We start from the raw sequence: 22,459 nt of genomic DNA on the forward strand, positions 1-22,459 counted from the left end.
TAGGGCGATACAACTGAAGAACTATATCCATGGGTTTATTGTCATGTTATTGTAACAATTGAAAATTGCTAACAATTACAAGGACAAAAAGAGACGATTTCAATAGTAAAGAAATAGTGAAGTGAAAGTGCAAGCAGAAAGACCAAAACATACAGCAGTTTGGCTTTATGTAACAGAAGATCGAGATATAGACTTTACACACTTGAACAGAAATAGATAAGAAAAATAATTACTAATTAAAGCTACATTTTTTTAACATGAACAGAAAAAGGATTTTCAATTATAATTACAGTTCAATATTTCAAACATCATAGGTAACAAATCTTTGAAGCAGGTTTGTAATGAGAAAGCTGAAATTGTTATTGTTCCACAAAGAAGTACCAAGTTTTTAATTGATGAATTATGCAACAAATATCCCTTAATTAATGTAGAAAAACTCTAGATTCTATATGCCATTAATATAGCAAGGATGTTCTCCATATCAAGCTATAAAAATCTTATTACAGTATGAGGACCACCTAACTCATTGAGAAGTTTTTTCAATACTTGACTCGTACTCATAATTTCAGCAGGCAAAATATTTACAATAATTTAAAGTTAACATTTTATTTGTTGTTTGTGTTACCTGTGTAGATTCTGACAGCCAATAATTTTGTATGTGTACTGTGAAGTAGCTCACAAATGCCTGCTGAATAAACAGAATGATAGGAATATGTAACAGATCTCCTTTGATAGCCATAATAACCACTTTCATTGTTACCTGTATTCAAACCTCAAGTTGGGTAATTCTTATTTCTGTCAATTCTATTTGGTCCATAATCTTATAGTGTGTATTTAAACTTCTACTTCGGCGATTTTCATTTCAATCTATTTGATTCGGTCCAAAGTTTGATTTAAACAAATATACACACTATAAGAATGTCTCTTTACTCGACATCAAATCGTCAATCTTATTAGGAAGTGTTTCTCATGCTGATCAAACCAAAATATCAATGAATCAATTTGCCTTGTCAGCAAATCTAGGCTCATGTAGGTTAGAGTCAAGTTCTTCGATCTTTTAGTTTGAGGATCTCGATAAGGAATTTGTATGAGTACCTCAGCTTTCTACTCTTTTACCTTTAGTGATTGCATGTTTGCAGGTTCAAAACTGTCATAGAGCGCAGTTGCCTAAGTATGGACTGTAGGTTGGTGGTTTTTTTTCTTGATTATCTGACTGCCCTCAACCTCCCAAATATGATGTCCTGAATAGTTACATGTATTGATTATGAGAATGAAATAAAAAACAAACTTTCCCTCTGAGGTTCTGTATCCTCATACAATGATTTACAAGTCTATAAATCCCTCTAGCCCACCAAATCAATCAAATCGGTCTGTGATAGAACACATTGATCCCGGGTTGAGTACTTCTGATTGATCGAGTCTTAAATGTAGATCGTGAGGTATACTTTTTAAAATTGTTCTAAGCCAAGTGTTTAACATTCTATAATGTAACTCTGTGTGTACAATGATAAAACTCTGTCCCAATTCCACCAAAGTGATTGGCAGTCTTAATAAATTTATTTATTACAACTAAACCTCCCTTAGACATCTTCATTGTAATTGGAGCTGTACTCTAAATCTTTTATAGTTGTTCAATATATTTTTAACAATGACATAAGTACATGACTCTCTGTTGTTACTGTGATACGGTGATACACACGACGTCCCCAATTTAGGGCGATACAACTGAAGAACTATATCCATGGGTTTATTGTCATGTTATTGTAACAATTGAAAATTGCTAACAATTACAAGGACAAAAAGAGACGATTTCAATAGTAAAGAAATAGTGAAGTGAAAGTGCAAGCAGAAAGACCAAAACATACAGCAGTTTGGCTTTATGTAACAGAAGATCGAGATATAGACTTTACACACTTGAACAGAAATAGATAAGAAAAATAATTACTAATTAAAGCTACATTTTTTAACATGAACAGAAAAAGGATTTTCAATTATAATTACAGTTCAATATTTCAAACATCATAGGTAACAAATCTTTGAAGCAGGTTTGTAATGAGAAAGCTGAAATTGTTATTGTTCCACAAAGAAGTACCAAGTTTTTAATTGATGAATTATGCAACAAATATCCCTTAATTAATGTAGAAAAACTCTAGATTCTATATGCCATTAATATAGCAAGGATGTTCTCCATATCAAGCTATAAAAATCTTATTACAGTATGAGGACCACCTAACTCATTGAGAAGTTTTTCAATACTTGACTCGTACTCATAATTTCAGCAGGCAAAATATTTACAATAATTTAAAGTTAACATTTTATTTGTTGTTTGTGTTACCTGTGTAGATTCTGACAGCCAATAATTTTGTATGTGTACTGTGAAGTAGCTCACAAATGCCTGCTGAATAAACAGAATGATAGGAATATGTAACAGATCTCCTTTGATAGCCATAATAACCACTTTCATTGTTACCTGTATTCAAACCTCAAGTTGGGTAATTCTTATTTCTGTCAATTCTATTTGGTCCATAATCTTATAGTGTGTATTTAAACTTCTACTTCGGCGATTTTCATTTCAATCTATTTGATTCGGTCCAAAGTTTGATTTAAACAAATATACACACTATAAGAATGTCTCTTTACTCGACATCAAATCGTCAATCTTATTAGGAAGTGTTTCTCATGCTGATCAAACCAAAATATCAATGAATCGATTTGCCTTGTCAGCAAATCTAGGCTCATGTAGGTTAGAGTCAATTTCTTCGATCTTTTAGTTTGAGGATCTCGATAAGAAATTTGTATGAGTACCTCAGCTTTCTACTCTTTTACCTTTAGTGATTGCATGTTTGCAGGTTCAAAACTGTCATAGAGCGCAGTTGCCTAAGTATGGACTGTAGGTTGGTGGGTTTTTTCTTGATTATCTGACTGCCCTCAACCTCCCAAATATGATGTCCTGAATAGTTACATGTATTGATTATGAGAATGAAATAAAAAACAAACTTTCCCTCTGAGGTTCTGTATCCTCATACAATGATTTACAAGTCTATAAATGGCAAATCCCGCCAGGATCAAATTTTCAAATCAAAGTACTGAAAGTACTGAAAACACAGCGCAACACAAAGAGAAAAATTTAAATGAAATAAAATGTCTTTTCATAATTAGAATACATGAGCCATTATTTTTTAACAATTTTGCCCATATATATTGAAATAGTTTGATTACATGTTCTGTATTTATACATTCATATATGCATACACTTGTATAACCATATCTATATAATAATGTATGTTTTATAAGAGTGACTACCAGGACAATACAATGAGGCTAATCCTGTTACATAACCACGAAGCAAAATATGACATAAATGTATTGTTCTACATTCTTTATAAAGCATATAAAAATATAGCTAAATTTCATAAGTATTTTAATTGATATCAATGAAATTCTAAACCGTTGATCAATATGATATTCAGGCATAACATGTATGCTGTACCCATACCCGAGCCAAAGTCAAGTACGTTGAACAAATGCAATACACTGAGGAGTTGGTGAAATTAGATTTAGACAGGAACATGCATCTAAACACACTTCTGTAAGAAAGATTTGAATAGTTCTAGACAGAATTTTCTTTACTATGCTGACAAGGCCAGGGTTTGGCAGTTTAACCAACTATTCTAACTTCCGTTAGAATTGGTTTCTTTCCGATACAATGCAAATTTAAAAGTACTCTTCGACTGAATTGTCTCTTTAAACTTCCTTTCAAATTTAAATGTTTCAATGGATCATTTACAGTTGTGTATGACATACAAACTGTATATTTAATACTTAGTAGTATAGAGAATTATCATTACGGTTTAAAGATGCTCCACCGCTGAAAATGGTATGTTTTTTCTATCAAAAAGAGGAGACGACAAATAAGCATTCTTCTTCAGTTACTTACTCTACACCATTACCACCACAGGAAAGTTTGAGCTTCTAATTCTACTAAAGATTAATCACAATTGGAAAGTTTGAGCTTCTAATTCTACTAAAGATAAAAATAACATTAAAAACAATTAATTGCATCCTGTAAAAGATCCATGGCACAATGTCCTTTACTGAATTAATAGTCATTGTGCATGCTCCAAAAGCCAAATAAACTATCTTATATTATTTTTTGTATTAATTAGACATATACAAACAGAATGAACACCAATTATTGTTAACATTAATCGTACTGTTTATGTTGTTCGCAGTGGAGCACCTTTAAAGGTTTCAAACTCAATTATGTGGAGACAGCCATTAAAATTTGTAGTTAAAGGTTATGACACGGCCATTAAAATTTGTAGTTAAAGGTTATGACAATGCAATTGGACTCAATTTTGGGAGTGATATTTCCTTTTCTTTTACATCATTTTTTCAACAGGAAAAGCAGAGTAAACATTTTTCCATTTTGATCTCTACAACTTTGCATTCTGTTGTAATGCTATTATAATAAACATATTTTTTATTGTATAACTACAACAAAGCAATTACTTTGAGACGAGTTTGTTATACTGGACTTCCATTAGTCAAAATTCAGAACAAAGCTACGATCAGCAATAAAGAAACTGACTAACGGTATCATTTTGAAATCACAGGGGCACATAAATATGGTTATAATATTGTTGATCTTGTAAGTGGTATCAGCATCTTATGTCATATCCTAATATTAGGATATGATGCACTTTGACTATTATACTTAATGAATAATTTACTAGCCCTTGAGGTCTAACCTAGTTAATTCAAAATAATTTTTGTCCAAAGAGATCTTTGAAATTTTGATTATGATATACATAGAGGTAATTAACAGTTTTTAAAGCTACTAAGACATTATATTTCACTGTTGACTTCTATTTTCAACAATGAAATCTGAAGTAGATGTATTTGTTGCTTGAATGGAAGTTGAAATCACTGTAACCTTCCTGCAAGTAACCTATTTGGTCAATATGTGATGTAACTAAGACAATTTGAAATGATAATAGTAAAAAACAAAGAAATTTAATCTGTTCATGTATTGCATATTTATTTTTACATCTATATTATATTAAAGGAACACATGAATATATTTTCAGTTTTAGGATATAAATAATGCTGCAGCCTTTGCAACCAATTTTCAAATTCTTGCAAATAATGCCTGAAAATATCAGGCAATGTAAAACCTCACACATTTAGCATCAAATTGTTCTTAAATGTAAATGTATGCATTTATAATACATTTACATAGACGGAATTTGAAGCAATACCTTTACGAGTGCTGAAGTTAACTTGCCATCAAGAAAGTCTTTAAATACTTATTAAATGTAAACATCAACAATATGGAATTATCAATGATAAGCATCACTGTAAATATCCTGCATATTTGAAACAAATAGAAATCACAGACTAGGATAACATCACAATTGTACTACAGTTAAATAACATGTTATGCACAGTTTTGTAGTCACAAGGTTATTGTATTTCCATGTAATATATATTTTTTTTATAATTTACATTTTATTCAGTTTTTTCATCAATACATGTAATGTACACAAGATAACTGTGATCAATGATTATCATACATACTCAATATATATTTACTCTATCTTACGTGTGTAATCATACATGTACCCTTACACTCGTGCATAGCTTTTTCTCATGCTGTATAGATTATCAATATACATACACAAAACACTTTTCTTACTTGCTTAGATTCTTTCCTGGTCATTAAACTTGCATTCACATACCCACAGTACTTTCTAATTGTTTAAGTACATATGTATAACATTTTATCTATCCATACATTTACATTAACATTTAATATGATATGTAATATTTCTGTTATTGTTTAATTGTATAAATGTTGCATTTTGCGCTGTCAAATTTCTGCTTATATAACACTGCTGTGAAGAATAGCATATTTTGTTTAGCTTAAGTCTACAACATTATTTAGTTAAACATATAGAAGGTAAATTGATATGTACCTCATTCTTGTAACATGATCTTAACATGCCATTCAATTTTTGATATTTGTTATTGATATTGTGGAAATTGGCCTAAATACATACAATTCAGAAATTAACAAAAAGAGATATGTCATGGATTACATGCATATTGGTACACATGTCTTTCAATAAAATGTTCAATTCACAGAATGTAATATGTAATAATTACATACTTAATACAGAATTATAGCTGCAATATCATTAATTGGAAATTAATAATAATCATGTAGATTCTTCTCAAGCAATTAACAATGATTTTCACTCCGGCCAAGAATAAATTATTTCCATGATAAAATTGAACTCCTTTTGCTGCTAGTTGATAAATTGTCTCGTAGAATTTTCTATTATTTATGTTAGGTCATTGTTCAGTCTCACAAGGGTAGAATTGTTGACTTGTCAAGTTTGTGGTTCAAGTTCATTAATCTTTCTTATCTGGAAGAAAAGAAATAGTTTTTAATGAGTCAAATATGCATCATTATAAACACATTAGTTTCCTATTGTTGCTATCACTTTGTGAAAGTCTTGGAATGTCTTGCAAATGCATCAAACAATTGCTCAAATATATTACTTTTAGCAACATTTTATTTATACATTAAAATTAACATGTAAGTTCGGAAAAAAAAGTTTTGTAATACTTACCAATATAGAATTTTCCTTATGAATTTTAAAGGGGATTTATCTATTCATGTTGTTGTCAAGTCATGTACCATTCTCCAAAACAAGTATTTGTGCTGAAATGAAAGAAGATGAATTGTTAGAATGAAATGACTGTTAGTATCATTTATTATGATATCTTTAATGATTTGTTAACATACCTTAAAACAAGTGATATGCAGTGCTAAAAAAATATCAATTTGTAGTATACTTTAACATATCTTTTATTATTGTCTACTTTCCATGATAAAAGTATCCTAAATGACATTGTAAAACAGATGTTTCCCTCGCATGCAAATTAATATTAGCTTATATGGACTATATCTACCTTGAGACCTTGTCTCTGCAGTGCCACTTGTTGATATGGCAAGATATGATGACATCTGGCGGCTAAAATATCTAGACATCTCTTGATCTGTGATCTTTCCGAGGATAAATTTCCTTAATGGTGAAAGGATTCCATAGTTCCATGGTCCTTTCCTTCAGTAATGCTGGGTCGCATCACCAGTAGTTGAATTATGGACCAGGTTATCTGATCATGTGAAGGTGGTTGTTTGCCACCTTCGTATATTGATCTGCCGAACTGTTCAAGTATCATGCTCTCAGGTTTCTGGATCTGTTAAAAGATGAAAAACACTGCACTGATAGGACAATAAATATTTCCAAAGCCAAAGGTAGCTAGCACTTTAGTTATATTGAAAAACTAAGACAGAGGGTTGCCGGTTGGTAGAATGCAAGAGAAACACATTTTCACTTTGATCTGAGCAAAACTTTTAACAAACATATGCACTATTTGAACATCATAAAACAGGGTTCACATGCATATAAACACATAAAAATGTATCATTATATGATGAAAGTGGTATTCAGATTAATGGAGTTCGTCGAGTATCGTAAGGTTTGAGGTGGAAATTTTACGACACCATGATAAACCAAAGTATATAAAGGTAGCTGATCAGTAAAACATGCAAAAAAAATCATAGACAGCTCGTTAAAATCGTTCCCTTGTATGTGGTTGTCACTCATATCATTTCAAATTTTAAATGTCTAGGCGAATTGAAGAGCGCACAAGCACTACGTAGTAATCTAAATCTTCAGATGAGCATGATTTGTAAAGAAAATAATTGACATGAAAACATAACAGCACAGATCTAGAGAAGCCTCGCGATCATAAGCCAGTTTGCCTTTGAAGGCTATTATTTATATGAGAATTGTTTACACATCAAGGAATAAAATAATAAATTCTAATCGATCATTGATTGGTTTAAATAAAACTGATGAGGACCACAGGGGCCCGTAACTACTGTTTATATTATGATATATATTTTCAGTCAGTGGGTATACGTATGTTATATCCAGTCCCAATACTGTGATATATAACGTACCCAGTGATTGAATATATATCTTATAATTAATATATACAGTAGTTACGGGCCCCTGTGATTGGGCCATGAATTTCAATCAATTCCCAACACTAGGTATATATATGTCAGCTTTCTGTTGGTCAATATTGTTCATGACATATATCAGTCTATCTAGATGTACGGTACATTAGATCCATCTTTCAACTATCATTTTAGTGCCAATCCAGTGTTTTTCCTGCCTCTATATTTGGGGCCGAAATTCGGCCCCATTCCAAATTATATTTCTTGTTATTTTTTCCCAAATCTATGTCTAAATTTCCCAAATCAGTGAGTTGAAGTGTATTTTGTGTGATGAAACAAAAACAAATCTGGAAATTCCAAGTCTGAACATCGTATTTTAGTATACATTCTTACAATGATTCTTAGAGAAGCATATAATTCATTAATCGTTTATTTCTACATTTTCCAAAATTTCAAACACTTAAATTTTTCCCAATTTCCTACTTTTATCGCACAAAAATTCCCAATTTTCACCAGGTGGTAATTTCCCAAAATACCCAGGAAAAACACTGCAATCATTATCACTGATCAGTTATTAGAATCATATTTGAATTTTGATAAGATAATGATAATCATAAGGATTAATTGAATAAGATTGGACAGGTTTTTTGTGTTTTTAACCTGTTTTGTATTTTGTTAGCCAAATAACACACCTTTTTGCTCAGGTAAAATCGTAAATCAAACATTATATGGACTAATTATAAATTCACATCATGATTTAATTATAATCTCAATATCTGGTTATAAGAATATAAATTTCATCTCTGAAAAACATGAAAACATGACATAGTAGCCTGAAGATGTCTTAAATATGAAAGTACACCACAAATTAAATGTCATTTGAAAATTTGATGGTCTATTATTATATAAACTTTAATCTTGAGTTCTGCTTCAATTAGCCAGATTATCATTTTGACAAAAAATCTCATGCACAATAATTTCAAATGAATGAATGATGCATTCACATTCATCAAATAGATGCAGTTTACATTTCTCCAAAAATAAATATGATTTAACATTTGTAAATTCTAGTACAGGACTAAAAATAACCAATGAATAACACAATAAGATTCCAGTGAGGTGGTTAAAATCAAAATTAATTTGTCCCTAGAAACAAGATGGGGTAAACTGGCACTGAAAACATGTTGAAATGGAACATCTGGTTGCATATTTACATTGTCAAATACATGTGTATTGGGATTACAACTGAAACACTAACTATTTAAATTCTAGCTAAAGATAGAATAGGCTACTGGGATGCTGTAGTCATGAACGAACATACAGTAGTCATGATTTGGGCAAAATTTAATTCTTAGCTAAGCATCTAGACTGGCCACCAGACCCTAAGTTGCTGATAAGACTTTCTCAGCAGAGTTCTTTACTAGATTATCTCCCCCTAGTTTAAAACTTAGGATCAGGCATGTAGTAGAGACAAAAATAATCAAGCCAATTTTTTGTTTGTTTAATATTCTAGAGACTGGTGGCCAGTCTACTAAGCATCTCATGAAACCAGATATATGTTTCTGATGAAACACATTATTTCCACATAAACAAAACAACACTATCATGAAGCATTTGCCAGTAGTTCCAGCCATTCGGAAATCTGGACTCACAACAGAATATGTACACAATCACGACTACTGTTCCGTAACGACTACTGGTTGGGTCCGACTAAGGTAGTATGCGTACATTGTAGGCACGTTGATTAGTCGAGAGTTAATGTCGACAAATCGGCGTTAATTTAGATGACAAATGTCGTCAAAGCGAGCACCTGCACTTATCAATCGTCTTTCAGTCGAATCCTATCAGAACTGGGCAAATGTCAAAAAATTATCGTCATTAACTTACATAACGTTAGATACTGTGATAGATCTAGCTGAATGTTGATAAACAGCATCAGTCAACGGTACCCCATCAACTGTCAATAACTTTGGATGTTGAAAATGTGCGATAAAATGGATCTCGCAAAAGTATTATTAATGAAATACAATATCCAGGCATGTAAAATATGGTACACAAAATGTTTTCTAATACATTACTTACATTTTTAGCAGTCGATGATGCAGATAAAAGTGATGTTAGTGGATATTTCGTCCGAGTCGAAGGTGGAAGAATCGTGCAGCGAAGACATCCGGAACTCCTCGGGGAATAAGCATAGATTCTCGACATAGCACCCGATGAGTTCGGGATGGCAGCGAAGACTGATTAAAATTAATACGCGATGGCAAATTGCCCGATTAACAATTTTACCATTTAATTTATTATGTAATATGATTTCTCCGTAATTCTTCTCAATAATAATGTTACATGTGATGAGTTCGGGATGGCAGCGAAGACTGATTAAAATTAATACGCGATGGCAAATTGCCCGATTAACAATTTTACCATTTAATTTATTATGTAATATGATTTCTCCGTAATTCTTCTCAATAATAATGTTACATGTGCAGAACACTGAACTATATTTCAGGTAACGATATGACTGTAATACGGTCTAGCTAGTATAAGGTTTCCGTTGAAATATATTAAATACGCATTTTTCACATTACGATGCTAATCTGCATTCAATAAAATACAGCAAACACTTATTGTTGTTTTATTGATTTTATTTACTTATTTAACGCAATCAATAAAATGATTAGTAAAGCAGTAATTGGAAGACAGCATTTTGATTGGTTGAAAGGAATGAACGGAAATTTATGAATGGAAGTTTATGAATGAAATGGTTCGCAAAATCACCGCTAGATGTCGTTGTGGGGCAAGTCCTACTACGGTATATTCGTCTTACAAATCGGGTCAAACCAGACGGCATAAACCCAAGCGCTATGCTATAGCGCTGTGTTAAAAAGTACAACACATTTTGTCCCCAACAGACATAATATAGTAATTAATCATTTATGTATTCTCATAAAGAGTTTGGTTCACTAAGATAAATTACTATATTTCATTTTAATCACATATCAAAATTTTTCATTGAAAGAAATTTTGATATCATTAAGCAACATGTACATGTATAGCACTACACCAACAATGTGTACAGGCATACATGTGGCACGACAGAACTTTTCTCAACATGGTAATCTAGTATTGTTTGACTAGTTTGTCATACTAGCATCCTTGAAACTAAAGATAGGAAAAGATAGGAAGTACGGTACTTTTTAATGGAGAAATGAATTGTTACTTGATAATCTGAACATCTTGACACCCTGCCCAGTGCCTAATGTGAAGGGAGGCAACTCTCGCAAACCCAAACTTCTATGAACGGTAGAGTATTTGCAAATAGACTAAAAGAAGGTGCATATTTGAAGGGAGACAACTTAAATTACTTATAAATTGCAGAATAGATTTGAAGAAGTCTGCTAAAATTCTTGCACATCATTGCAATCAAACCTTTGGATGGAAAACTTACGATAGTAAGAGGTTCTACATCTTTTCTGGTCCTTTGATTATTTACTTTACAGTTCAGTTTTTCCTATTTCACAGTTTTCCGTCGCCGCCCATGATTGTACTATAGGACAACAGATCCTCAATCTAAAGTACGTTACAGAGAAATCCCAGGGGGCGGAACCTTGGCTTGGTACACGACAGAAACTGCTGTACGCCCTGATTCTGATTGGGTGTCCATGGGTTAAGGAGAGATGTGGTGACATCCTTCACATGCTGAAACTGTCGCGATGGAAACAAAAGGTAAAATGTTAGGAACAGTCTCATCAACATCAGTAAGGTCTAGATAAAAAAAAAATAGATTTACAAACAATCTTCCTCCAGAGGGAGAAAACATATATAGTACTCTTTGAAAAAAGAATAGGATGATCAAAATGAAACTGAGACATTCATTAGGTGATGAAATGGTGGAAAAAACTGTTCAGAGAAACAATTACTCATATGTAGAACTCTATCTTTTTGTATTTAAGTTTGATTTGATTAGATTAACATCCTATTAACAGTCAAGGTCATTGAAGGATAATCCAGGCTTATAGTTGGAGCAAATTAGCCAGATTACTCAGAGAAAAACCACTGACCACAGGTCAGTTAATCTGGTAACTGTCCTGCATGAACTCGTGACCCAGAGTTAGAGGGCATGTGGTAATATAACATGTTGAGACATTTTACCACTTGGCCACCATAGCCCCTTTGTATTTTGGAAAATATGATAGCTGGGCATGATACTGTGGCAATCCTTCAAATTTCTTGATATCAGAACTTGTCATAAATCATAATCATAAAGATTTCCAGTATTTGGTCCAAATTGGAAAAGAAAGAAACAAATTTTCAAAATGCCTGATTATTTCAAACTCCACTAATATGAGCCTATAGCTTTTACACCACTTTTATGTTGTCAGGCCCAGCAGATCTTACATTGGACCGAGACTGGTCTCAAGGTGGCAGCTCTGGTCAACTTCCTTGTGTTTCTGCGGCAGGGTGTGTACCGAGCCTTGGTGGAGAGGATTCTGGGTATCCGAGCAATGTTCCCTAACCAACAAGGTGTCAGACAGGTATATAGATCAACAAAGTGACAATATCATATCTTTGTCTGAAGATGTTTTACAATATCACCGTTCAGATCTCACATCCTATTAACGTGTCAATATATTGACAGTGAAACATTGATCAGGCCCTGCAGATTTCTCAATACAAAATTCAGTCAAAAGCTGACTATAAAGAAAAACAAAAATTACATATTGAAGTGTTATTCATACATGAACTTTGTAGTTGACTGTTGTTTGTGATGTTGATTGCTTTCATATTACATTCTAATACTGATAATTGTAGGTCAGCTTTGAGTTTATGACAAGAGAGCTGCTTTGGCATGGATTCTCTGTAAGTATCTGAAAATTCTAAATGTTATGCAATGTAACATTGTACTGTGAGAATTGAAAACTGATTTATTTCCATTTCTGACACAAATACCAAATGATAGTTTTGATCATATCACTTGAATCATGAAATAAATATCTGTATGATATTTACTAAGGGGAGATGACCTCCTTGATAATTGTCAATGTAATAGTATTTTACCATGTATAGTAACGAGTTCTTGGTGTCAATGTTCATTGTATTTTGATTCATTTCAGGAATTTCTTTTCTTCGTACTACCATTGATTAATTTCCAACGACTCAAAAACTTTGCAATGAGAAGAATATTACCTGTAAGTAAGACAGAAGTTACAGACCCATCAAGTCGTAAGCTTGAAACGTGTGCTGTGTGTGGGGAAAAACCAACCAACCCTCGGGAGATAGGCTGTCGACATGTCTTCTGCTATTTCTGTATAGAGGTAAGGCTACTGTTCATTAGATGTAACTGTATTACTGTTACCATGGTAACTATAAATGCCTGGCTATAGAAACAATTCTTGGTATTTCTTATAAATTATTTACCACTTATATTTCGTTACTATAGTAACTGCTTTCAGTCTGCATGACTGTTACCATATAAAGTATTTAATTAATGCTTTAGTAACCAAAGATTATATAAGTGAATTGTTATCATATATATTAATCCTTCAGATTTGAGAAAATAGTATGTGACACAGTGTATAATCACACTTAACTTTCACAATGGTTGGACATAACATGTGCAAGGCCAAATGTTTTTCCACACTTAGACTGTGTGCAGCTTCTATATGGACCAGCAAGAGTAGAGTGACAAATATATCAGTTGAAATTCTTGGAGGGAGTATAGTACTGTTACTATGGTCACCACCTTGTGTATTACTGTTACTATGGTAACCATCTTGTGTATATTCCCGTTTCTATAGTAACATCTTGTGTATACTACTGTTACTGTAGTGACCATCTTGTGTATACTACTGTTACTATGGTAACCATTACATGTTTCAGGGTAACTACAAAGCTGATCCAGGGTATTCCTGTCCTTTGTGTGGAGTCAGTGTTATTGATCCAAGCAATATCAAACCCGTTAGAATGGTGGTCCCCACAACGTAGTCACGAAAACTACTGCCTACTGGACTTTTAAATCATCAAAATTCTTCTACACTATTTTAGAATTAGAATAGTATTGATGGGACATTGTGTTAACACAGCAAATTAAAGGGTATTTATAGAGCCAATATGGTCGATTAAAGAGAATGACAAAGCATCGTGCAGATGGAGGACACTTTTAGTTCTTAAATTGTGCTCTTACTTTTCTCAAATCCGTTTTACTGCAGTATTAAATATTCATCATTGCTTATAAGCTAAACATATCACTACATTTCTAAAATGTTTTTATGTTTTAGTTAAATGCATATAATGTATTGATTGAAAAGGTGCTAAAACAGTCAGTTCTTGTAATAATTCAAATTTTAAATTACAATAATATGTTTGTCACAATAAAATGTCTGTTAGAACTACTCCTTGAGGTGAGAGATGTTTTAAAAGTATGTTTGTTAAATAATCGATCAACAATATAGTCATAAAAAAACCTGTACAGTGAAACTTGTTTATAATAAACACACCTACAATATACTAAATTTCATTCCCCATCGATGTTTAGAAGTTAGGGTTGTAATATGTGTATAACAAACTATGCTTATACAGTTCCCAGAGATTTGTTATAAGTGTGTTTTACTGTATTGGTTCAAGGAAATGACAGATATAAGGATAATATAGCAATAAAATCATACATGCTCAGAGAAGATAAAGCTATTACATTGTAAATTGATGTAATCGAAGATAGATCAGATTGTGAGCATCATCATTACACATCATCATCACAGTCGTCATCATCATCATCACGGTCGTCATCATCATCATCATCATCATCATCACAGTCGTCATCATCATTATACATCATCATCATGGTCGTCATCATCAAAAATACACATCATATCATCACTGTCATCATCATCATAATAATTATCATCATCACGGTCATCATCATAGTCATCATCACTATCATCATCATCGTTATCATTTTTTTAAGTGTTTGTGTATTTGAAACATGTGTATGTTTTAATTGATTTGTGTTATGCCATGTTGACAGATTGTTAGATGTTGTAAGTACCTGTTTGTTAATAAATGTACTTGATCAGTGACAATTAATAAAGAGTTATTCTTTTATCAACAGGTTTAATATTCATATCAAACAAATAACATCATATCATTAAAAAATAAAATAATTGAACCATATAACATAACAACAAAATAAGATCCTGATTTATATATCTGTTACTATCTAAGATGTTTGTCTACATCTGAACACAAGAGATTTCTCGTAATCAAGATTCTTTCCACTGCAGGTTCTCTTAAAATTGTTTTTTTTTTTTTATTAAGTTAAAACCTCCCAGACACATCTCTAACTTGGAACAGCATTCCACCTAATAATCTTCACAACAGAAACTCCACTTCTATGGTTGAACTGTTAGCTTTTCTTCATGGTTTCTTCAACAAACATCTGCATCTGAAATAAGAGCATGTATAAATAGAAGTAAAGCTATTTGGAGTGTTTGATCAATCTATACATCCTATTAATAGCTAGGGTCATCTAAGGATATGCAGGTTTGATTGTGGAGGAAAACCACAGTATTTTGAGAAAAAACCACAGGCCAGCACTCAGTACCTGGCAACTGACTCACATGGGATTCAAACTTGAAACCCAGAGGTGGAAGGTTTGTTGTAATATGTCGGGACATCTTAACCACTCGGCCACCACGGCCCCTCAGTTTATACAAGAATGCTTGTCTTTGACATATTGGGAAATTGAAGGTCTTTACATTCTTGTGTTATACATATGTATGGAGTTTGCTTTATCGTTTACCTTCACATAATCCGAGGTCACTGCCTTCAGGGGAACAATGTTGGGATCAACAAGAGTTGTCTCTCTTTGCTCAGCCTCTACCCATGGGAATCCCTTTAGAGGGGAAATTACATATAATCTCATTATTATTGCATGTCATTTAGACAACAAAATATTTTTTTTTAAAGATCTAGGATCAAGAAATTTTGTGGAAGACATTCATTAATAACAAGAAATTATGAAGACTTTCCCTTTTAGTAAACTTCCGTATTATGATTTCAAAATTGCATTTAAAATAAGAAATCAATTTAGAGTTACTGTGCCAGGCTGAAATACTTAACACACTTGTTGTAACCTGTCTGGAATCTCGTTAACTGATTATCACTCACCTTAATCATCTGTTTGTCATTAATGCTGTTAGCTGCTGATTCTGTTGTTTCTATCTGAACGGTCCATGTACAATCTGGTAAGAAGCAAAATGGATTTTTCATTCATATTCATATATATAACTATTTCTTTATATGAGTTATATCAGATTCATAATGCTGAAAATACTAATTCTCTGGCTCGTTTAAGCATATACATGTAGTACAAATGTGCAGATTGATCATAATTGACAGATATAGGTATTTTGGTAACATATGTGTAGCATTGCCTGAACAAGTAAAGCGCTCCCTATTATCAGCCCTCTCCCTTTACAAGCCTTTTTCCTAAAGTATCTTGCCTAGATGCAAATTACTTCTTCCTAAAATCTGCCTCTCTCTATATATAACCCTCACTAGAGCCCTGATGTTGAATATTCCTCTTCTGATTAATGATCATTTTAACGCTCTACACAACTTTGACTCTCCCTGTTTGAGTGGTAACCTTGTGTCTATTTTCTGGTCTACCTTTCGGGAGTGGATGGAGAAGGGCATCACTGACATTCAGCTTGAGCAGGAAGGCACGTAGAGACTCTTCTAGCTGGTACAGGTATCGGTCCTCTCTGTAGGAGATATAATAATGTCCCATCACTCACAATCTGGAGGAATTGGTTTCAACATATACTCTGTAGTATAAAGTATTGATCTTATCCCATAGTATCGAAATTTTGAATACATTAAAACAAATTCATATGAAAAATTCAATATTAAGGCCAGACTTAAAATAATGTTGGTTTGCCCTTTTCCGACCTGGAATTTTCAGAATGGGTCGGTAGGTAGGAAAATTATTTTATTTTATTTTGCAAAACTCAAACTTATATAGTTTTGACTCAATTACCACAAATTGTCCCATTATTGTCAAAACATAGATTTATCACTGGATGTCAAAACAATTGAAAATGCCCATTGTCTGTGTGTAGAACAATCAAATCACATGCAATTGTTATGACGTCATAAACAGCTGTGACTCACACTACACATAATGTGTCAATACAAGTACAAGACGTATAAGAAAAATAATCAAACATGGGCGTTTTGTCTGGGCAGGGTTAGCATATTGAACGTCTATACCCTCGGGAAAGAGTCTTTTTAAATATTTTCTGGACCATCGTACATCAACCCAATTTAAAAAAAAAAATCCATATCTCCGACGGTGGACTTCTATTTTTGACCCTTGATCCCAATATTCTGACATTCGACCATGTTACATCAGACTACCAAAACGTTTGAAGATCCATGGAATGATTCAACTTTTACCGTATTTGACCGCAAATAAGACCCCTCCCGCAAATACGACCCCCCACCTATTTTGACACATTTTTTGACTTAGGAGGGATGTCTGCAAATAAGACCCCCCCCCCCACCTATTTTTCAGTTTACTGGATGATGGATTTGAGCAATGGAGTAATTAAAAATATCACCAAAATGACTTTGTATCGGAAATTCTTTTTGTTTGTTTTATCGGCATAGAAAAATCACGTAGTAAATAACTGTGTGTGTGCTTGTTATTTTTGTCATTTAATTCAAGTTAATTCACGGGTGATTTAATTTAATTATCAATAACTACGAATTGTGGATAGTGCTCATATTTACTTGGAGGTTATTTTCAACAAAATACGCCGATATATGTTTCCATGAACACTTCATATCGGCATGGTCAACACGTTTTAGTGTTCGTACGGCTTGTCATTTTTTACATGAATCGGCAAAGATATTCGTCATTGATGCAGATCGTTTGTGCAGTCGTGGATTCTAACTCATTACAATCATTACCTAAAACATCTACTTAAGGCATTTACAGTTTCAAATATGTTTATTTGTGAACGTAACGTACCTGTAGTTCACGATCAGTTGGAGAAACCATGCTTTACTTTTCGGCCGCCATGTTTTGTTTACGCAGTCAGTATAATATGATTAGCCGCAGAGTTTCATATTTTACTCTGGAAACAAAAATACTTGCTACGACATTTTAATGCAGTTAATACTTGGATTAATATCTGAAATATTATCAAACTATCGTCTAATCAATAGCAATACCGATCAAATTCCCAAACACCCGGTGTGAAAATGTGAAAGTATGGCTTCAACCCGGCGCCATTTTCCTACACATGCGTGTACGATGTTACAAACAACTGCATCAGTGCATGTCGGCACGTTGAAGTTAAATCACGATCGTTTGCTCATTTGGCTGAGACAAATGTACGTAAATTTGAATTTGAATATTTTGAAATAAGGCGAAACAAAAATTTATACCGCAATTCATCAAAGGTTTTCACACGGCGCTGGAAAGTACACGACAATAAAAAAAATTTCACTAGAATATTTCAATAAAATTTTTTGAGTCGGGCCGATTTTCATGGGTCGGTCGGAGGAGGGCAAACAAACAATATTTTAATTTAGGCCTAAAGATCAGGGTTATTATTAAGCACCAGGGTATTATCCATTGAATTTTGTTGTATCTGAACTATTTTCCCGATTTTGTTTTCAATTTTTCTCAATCAGCATTATCAGCTTGGAAATTCTTTTCACTCTGGCCATAATTCAATCTGTTGTTTAAGTTTTTAAAGGTTACCCAATGAGGTGATCTGTGTGAATATGTCGGCCAATCTCTATAACAAATCTCTCTAATGGCCGAAGGTCAGGTCCAAGGATGACTACTGATACCTTCTCCACCTGGTTGTTTTGGTTCAGTTGATGGACACTGTCTACTATATTGACCACATACTTGCACACATCTGGGTGAAGACACATCTGTAGTGTAACAATTATAAGCTTTGTTACACATGAGGATATTCTCATATGTACTTGTATGTATGTTAAGAGTTACTTCCCTTATAGGTTCACTTCATTGAATTGTTTTGAGATTCAATGAAGTTCCAAAAACATTTTGAGAGGTAATATATCTGTAGTTATTATTTTTTAGCTCTTTATGTTATATATAAATTCATGTACATATGTACCTGTTTCATTCATTCAAACTCCCTTATTAGCTCACCCACTCCCTCTTCTTAGAACGATAAAGAACCTTTTATACATATATATACATGTATGTACCAGTTAATGTATTAAATTTTTGATAAATAGGGACTCATGCCCAATCCTTTTCAATGGCTTAATTTTGTTTATAAGTTTCGATAAAATATATACAACATGCTCACGATACAGTTTTATACACACAAGTTATTATGGTTATACTTGATCATGATCATCTTATCAATTATCACTAATTTACCTGAACAGGTACATTGTATTTTTTCCTCTTTTCGAAAACACTGCGTGGATACAGGTCTCTCAGGTAGAGGATGGAATGAATAGCCACCTCCAGGAACTCGCACAAAATGTTGCTACCCACTGGCCATGGAATAAGGTCAAAATAAAGAATCTTATCATTATTACAGAACTTGTATAACAATCTGATAGCTACGTATATATATTTCAGTCTCATAAATGTAATCTCATTGATATTATTATACAATTCGTTTTAGTGAACAACATGAAAACCTAGTCGGGCTAGTAGGTTTAATAGTGGTATCAGGTTGTTTCGGTAACAAGTCGTTTCGGTAACATAGCTGCATGAAGTCGTTTCGGTACATTGTATGGTCGTTTCGGAACATATAGAAAAGTTGTTTCGGTACTTTTATGTAGTTTCGGAGGGGGTTATTTTATGACGAAATAACGTTATTTCTACCAGAGATGCTGTGAGAATGTCAAACAGTGTTCAGGATGATCGTGATATTTAATGAAAACCAAAAGAAAGGGAATCATAATATCGAATATTGTAGATTAAAGATTTGTATTTCTTTTCCTTTTCAAACTTAATTATTTGTCCCTTTACAAAATACATTGTGTAGAGAAACATAAGCTGTGAAAATTTAATCATATTTGATCTCGTGTAGTAGTACTCTTTAACATATAATTTTCTAAGGTCAAAAAACGAACACTTTAATAAATGCACATGTATATAGTGACATTGATATCGCAATAAGTACAAATAATGCATATTAATCCATCTATCTGTTTCCACAATGAAGTATGGTTACTTGTGCTAAATTTACACATCAAAGTTCTCTTCCTGCAAAGTTTTGACGCGTTGCCGTGGACGTCCCTTTGATGATGAGAGTGGATTCAGGTATAATTGACGGCGACACTAGATTCTTCCCCTTTCAAATGCATATGAGCCAGTTTCACAAGATGCGTTGTAAAATTATCAACATTATCTTTTTAGCCCTAATGGTGTGTTATACGATTTTGATACTGCATGGTTAATGCAGTATGACATCGATTTATAGTACATACAATTGTATTTTCATTATATACTTAAATAATGTCATTTTAAAGCTCTATTATTTGTGCTTTTTATGGAAATAAAACGCAAATTTGCGTGTTTAAAAAACTCTGTTTATAAAGTAATTTACGAGTGTTCTGTAGATTTTATAGCTCAAGGAGAATTTGGTTGCCGATTGAAATCGATTACACAGTACAATGTACATATTGAATTTACATTAATGTCATTTGTTGATGCAACGAAAGTCGCGAATATGCCATGAAAACACAAATAAATGAAGACATGTTTAGTAAAACCACTAAAAATTCGTACCAAAATTTTTTATATCCATTTACCGAAAAATCTCGCGTATGTAACAAAACGATCGCAAGACTTTTCGATACTCCCGAAACGACTTGTTACCGAAAAGACTTGTTACTGAAACATCTAGAATTCATAGGTACAATCAGAAATATACATATATATGTAGGTATGTTTCTGGTACAATATAATGTAGATTCACGTGAGCTACATGCATATGTAGGCCTATATGAACATGTTATTGTCTATAGCTAATTTACTGTCAACTTGTCCCAATAATAACAAGCTTGTTATCTGACCAATTTCACTGAAATACATTTCTTATTATCTACTAGGGTACACTTCTATTCTATACATATAACTTTTTTTCTCTTTAAACGATTTCTGGCTAGAAAAGAATTATGTTGTTAATGGCGAATCATCTAACGTTGTTACAGAATGTACCAACCGTTTTACAGGTTGGGCACATGTAAATTTATTCCTATTGTAACAGGAGAGGAGAAAATGTAGCGGCCAGACCGGGATTCGAACCCGGGACCCTCAGAATACTAGCCGAGTGCTCTACCGACTGAGCTACCTGGTCACCGATGATCGACCCAGTCCAATCCCGCTACACTCCTCCCTCCTTTCTCGAAGTCTTCGCCCCCGAAGACATACGAGACCCTTCCAAACACCACCACCGTGGGTTATTTAGTTGGGCGCCAATTAAAACTAGCGAAAAACAACATTTCCGGAGATAAAAATGCTTGCGCTAAAAACCGACTCCTGACACTTGCAGGGAATGTGTATAAGGATCATTTGAACAGTATGAAACCACTTTTCGTTCGAAACAATAGAGCATTAATTAACTTAATTAGCTTAATTATACCTTTTCAAAACTGCTTTCAATATGTTTGAATGTTCGTTATAAACAACCACTGCATGTTTCATGAGTCGGTTTTGAGCGGAAGCATTTTTATTTTCAAAAAGGTTGTTTACCGTCAGTTTTGTATAGCTATAATTTTACATGTGCCCAACTTGCTTTAAATTTGTCTGAAGTCAAGAGACATATCATATGAGTGTTGTACAAGTATTAAAACGGTATAATCCATGGAAATTACCCGATCCTGATTCCAAACTTAACTCTGCGTTCCGTGGATCAACAGACATCATATTTAGCTGTCATTATAACTTGGTTCAGAGAAAAAAGTACAAGCTTCAGCTCAACCTAGCGCCTTCGATCACACGTCCGCCATCTTTGTCTAGTGAGAGTTATCGTTCTTTGTACAGATAAAACAAAATGGCGGGAAAAGATCGAACAAGAAGTCCCAAAATGTTGAAGTGTTCAATTCAAGAATATGGTTCCTTCGAAATTCTACAAGTATACACGCTGACTCAACAATCCATATTTCACGTTTGGAATTTGGTATAGGCCTACAGTAAAATATACATGTATATGTACAATTGTACATGTTGAGTATAAGCAGAGATTTAAATAGTATAATTATATAAATCTCTGGTATAAGGATACAAATAGCTTAAATTATATTAATACACTGATCAATGTTATGTTTGTTTTCAACTATTAATAATTATAATCACATCCTGGCCGACAAAATATTGATAGCAGGATCGAACATCTATGATCATTACATATA

The 22,459-nt window shown here is 33.1% G+C and overlaps 2 protein-coding genes and 1 long non-coding RNA gene across 4 annotated transcripts; 1 reads left to right on the plus strand and 2 right to left on the minus strand.

The window, feature by feature from the left end:
• Window positions 1–5,024: 5,024 nt before the first annotated feature.
• Window positions 5,025–10,383, minus strand: LOC138320712 (uncharacterized). Of its 2 annotated transcripts, XR_011208237.1 has the most exons (4): window positions 10,121–10,383; window positions 6,982–7,269; window positions 6,639–6,730; window positions 5,025–6,431 (listed from the first exon to the last, which is right to left on the minus strand). It is a non-coding gene; the product is annotated as an uncharacterized lncRNA (long non-coding RNA). The 2 variants fall into 2 exon arrangements; XR_011208235.1 differs by having other exon boundaries at window positions 6,982–10,383.
• A 416-nt stretch (window positions 10,384–10,799) lies between these two features.
• LOC138318323 (peroxisome biogenesis factor 2-like) lies at window positions 10,800–14,023 on the plus strand. The gene is made up of 6 exons (XM_069260625.1): window positions 10,800–10,850; window positions 11,561–11,764; window positions 12,421–12,573; window positions 12,851–12,898; window positions 13,153–13,353; window positions 13,919–14,023. The coding sequence occupies exons 1-6, from the start codon at window positions 10,800–10,802 to the stop codon at window positions 14,021–14,023; spliced, it is 762 nt and encodes a 253-aa protein (XP_069116726.1).
• Window positions 14,024–15,137: 1,114 nt separating this feature from the next.
• LOC138320730 (mitotic spindle assembly checkpoint protein MAD2B-like) lies at window positions 15,138–22,077 on the minus strand. The gene is made up of 7 exons (XM_069263902.1): window positions 21,923–22,077; window positions 19,470–19,588; window positions 18,810–18,988; window positions 16,706–16,800; window positions 16,205–16,278; window positions 15,837–15,929; window positions 15,138–15,479 (listed from the first exon to the last, which is right to left on the minus strand). Exons 1-7 carry the CDS (start codon window positions 21,972–21,974, stop codon window positions 15,441–15,443), a joined length of 651 nt encoding a protein of 216 aa, XP_069120003.1. The 5' UTR covers window positions 21,975–22,077; the 3' UTR covers window positions 15,138–15,440.
• Window positions 22,078–22,459: the final 382 nt, after the last annotated feature.

The sequence above is a fragment of the Argopecten irradians genome, chromosome 1, assembly GCF_041381155.1.
Source record: "Argopecten irradians isolate NY chromosome 1, Ai_NY, whole genome shotgun sequence".
Taxonomy (NCBI): domain Eukaryota; kingdom Metazoa; phylum Mollusca; class Bivalvia; order Pectinida; family Pectinidae; genus Argopecten; species Argopecten irradians.

What these genes read in the sequence shown, in the direction of transcription:
- LOC138318323 (XM_069260625.1), top strand. Translation starts at nt 10,800, where the DNA reads ATGGTTCGCAAAATCACCGCTAGATGTCGTTGTGGGGCAAGTCCTACT. An exon ending in GTGGGGCAAGTCCTACTACG is followed by an intron (nt 10,851 to 11,560) that starts GTATATTCGTCT and finishes CCTATTTCACAG; the next exon opens with TTTTCCGTCGCCGCCCATGA. An exon ending in TGTCGCGATGGAAACAAAAG is followed by an intron (nt 11,765 to 12,420) that starts GTAAAATGTTAG and finishes TTATGTTGTCAG; the next exon opens with GCCCAGCAGATCTTACATTG.
- LOC138320730 (XM_069263902.1), bottom strand. Translation starts at nt 21,974, where the DNA reads ATGATGTCTGTTGATCCACGGAACGCAGAGTTAAGTTTGGAATCAGGA. An exon ending in AATACAATGTACCTGTTCAG is followed by an intron (nt 18,989 to 19,469) that starts GTAAATTAGTGA and finishes GTTACACTACAG; the next exon opens with ATGTGTCTTCACCCAGATGT. An exon ending in ATGACAAACAGATGATTAAG is followed by an intron (nt 15,930 to 16,204) that starts GTGAGTGATAAT and finishes TCCCCTCTAAAG; the next exon opens with GGATTCCCATGGGTAGAGGC.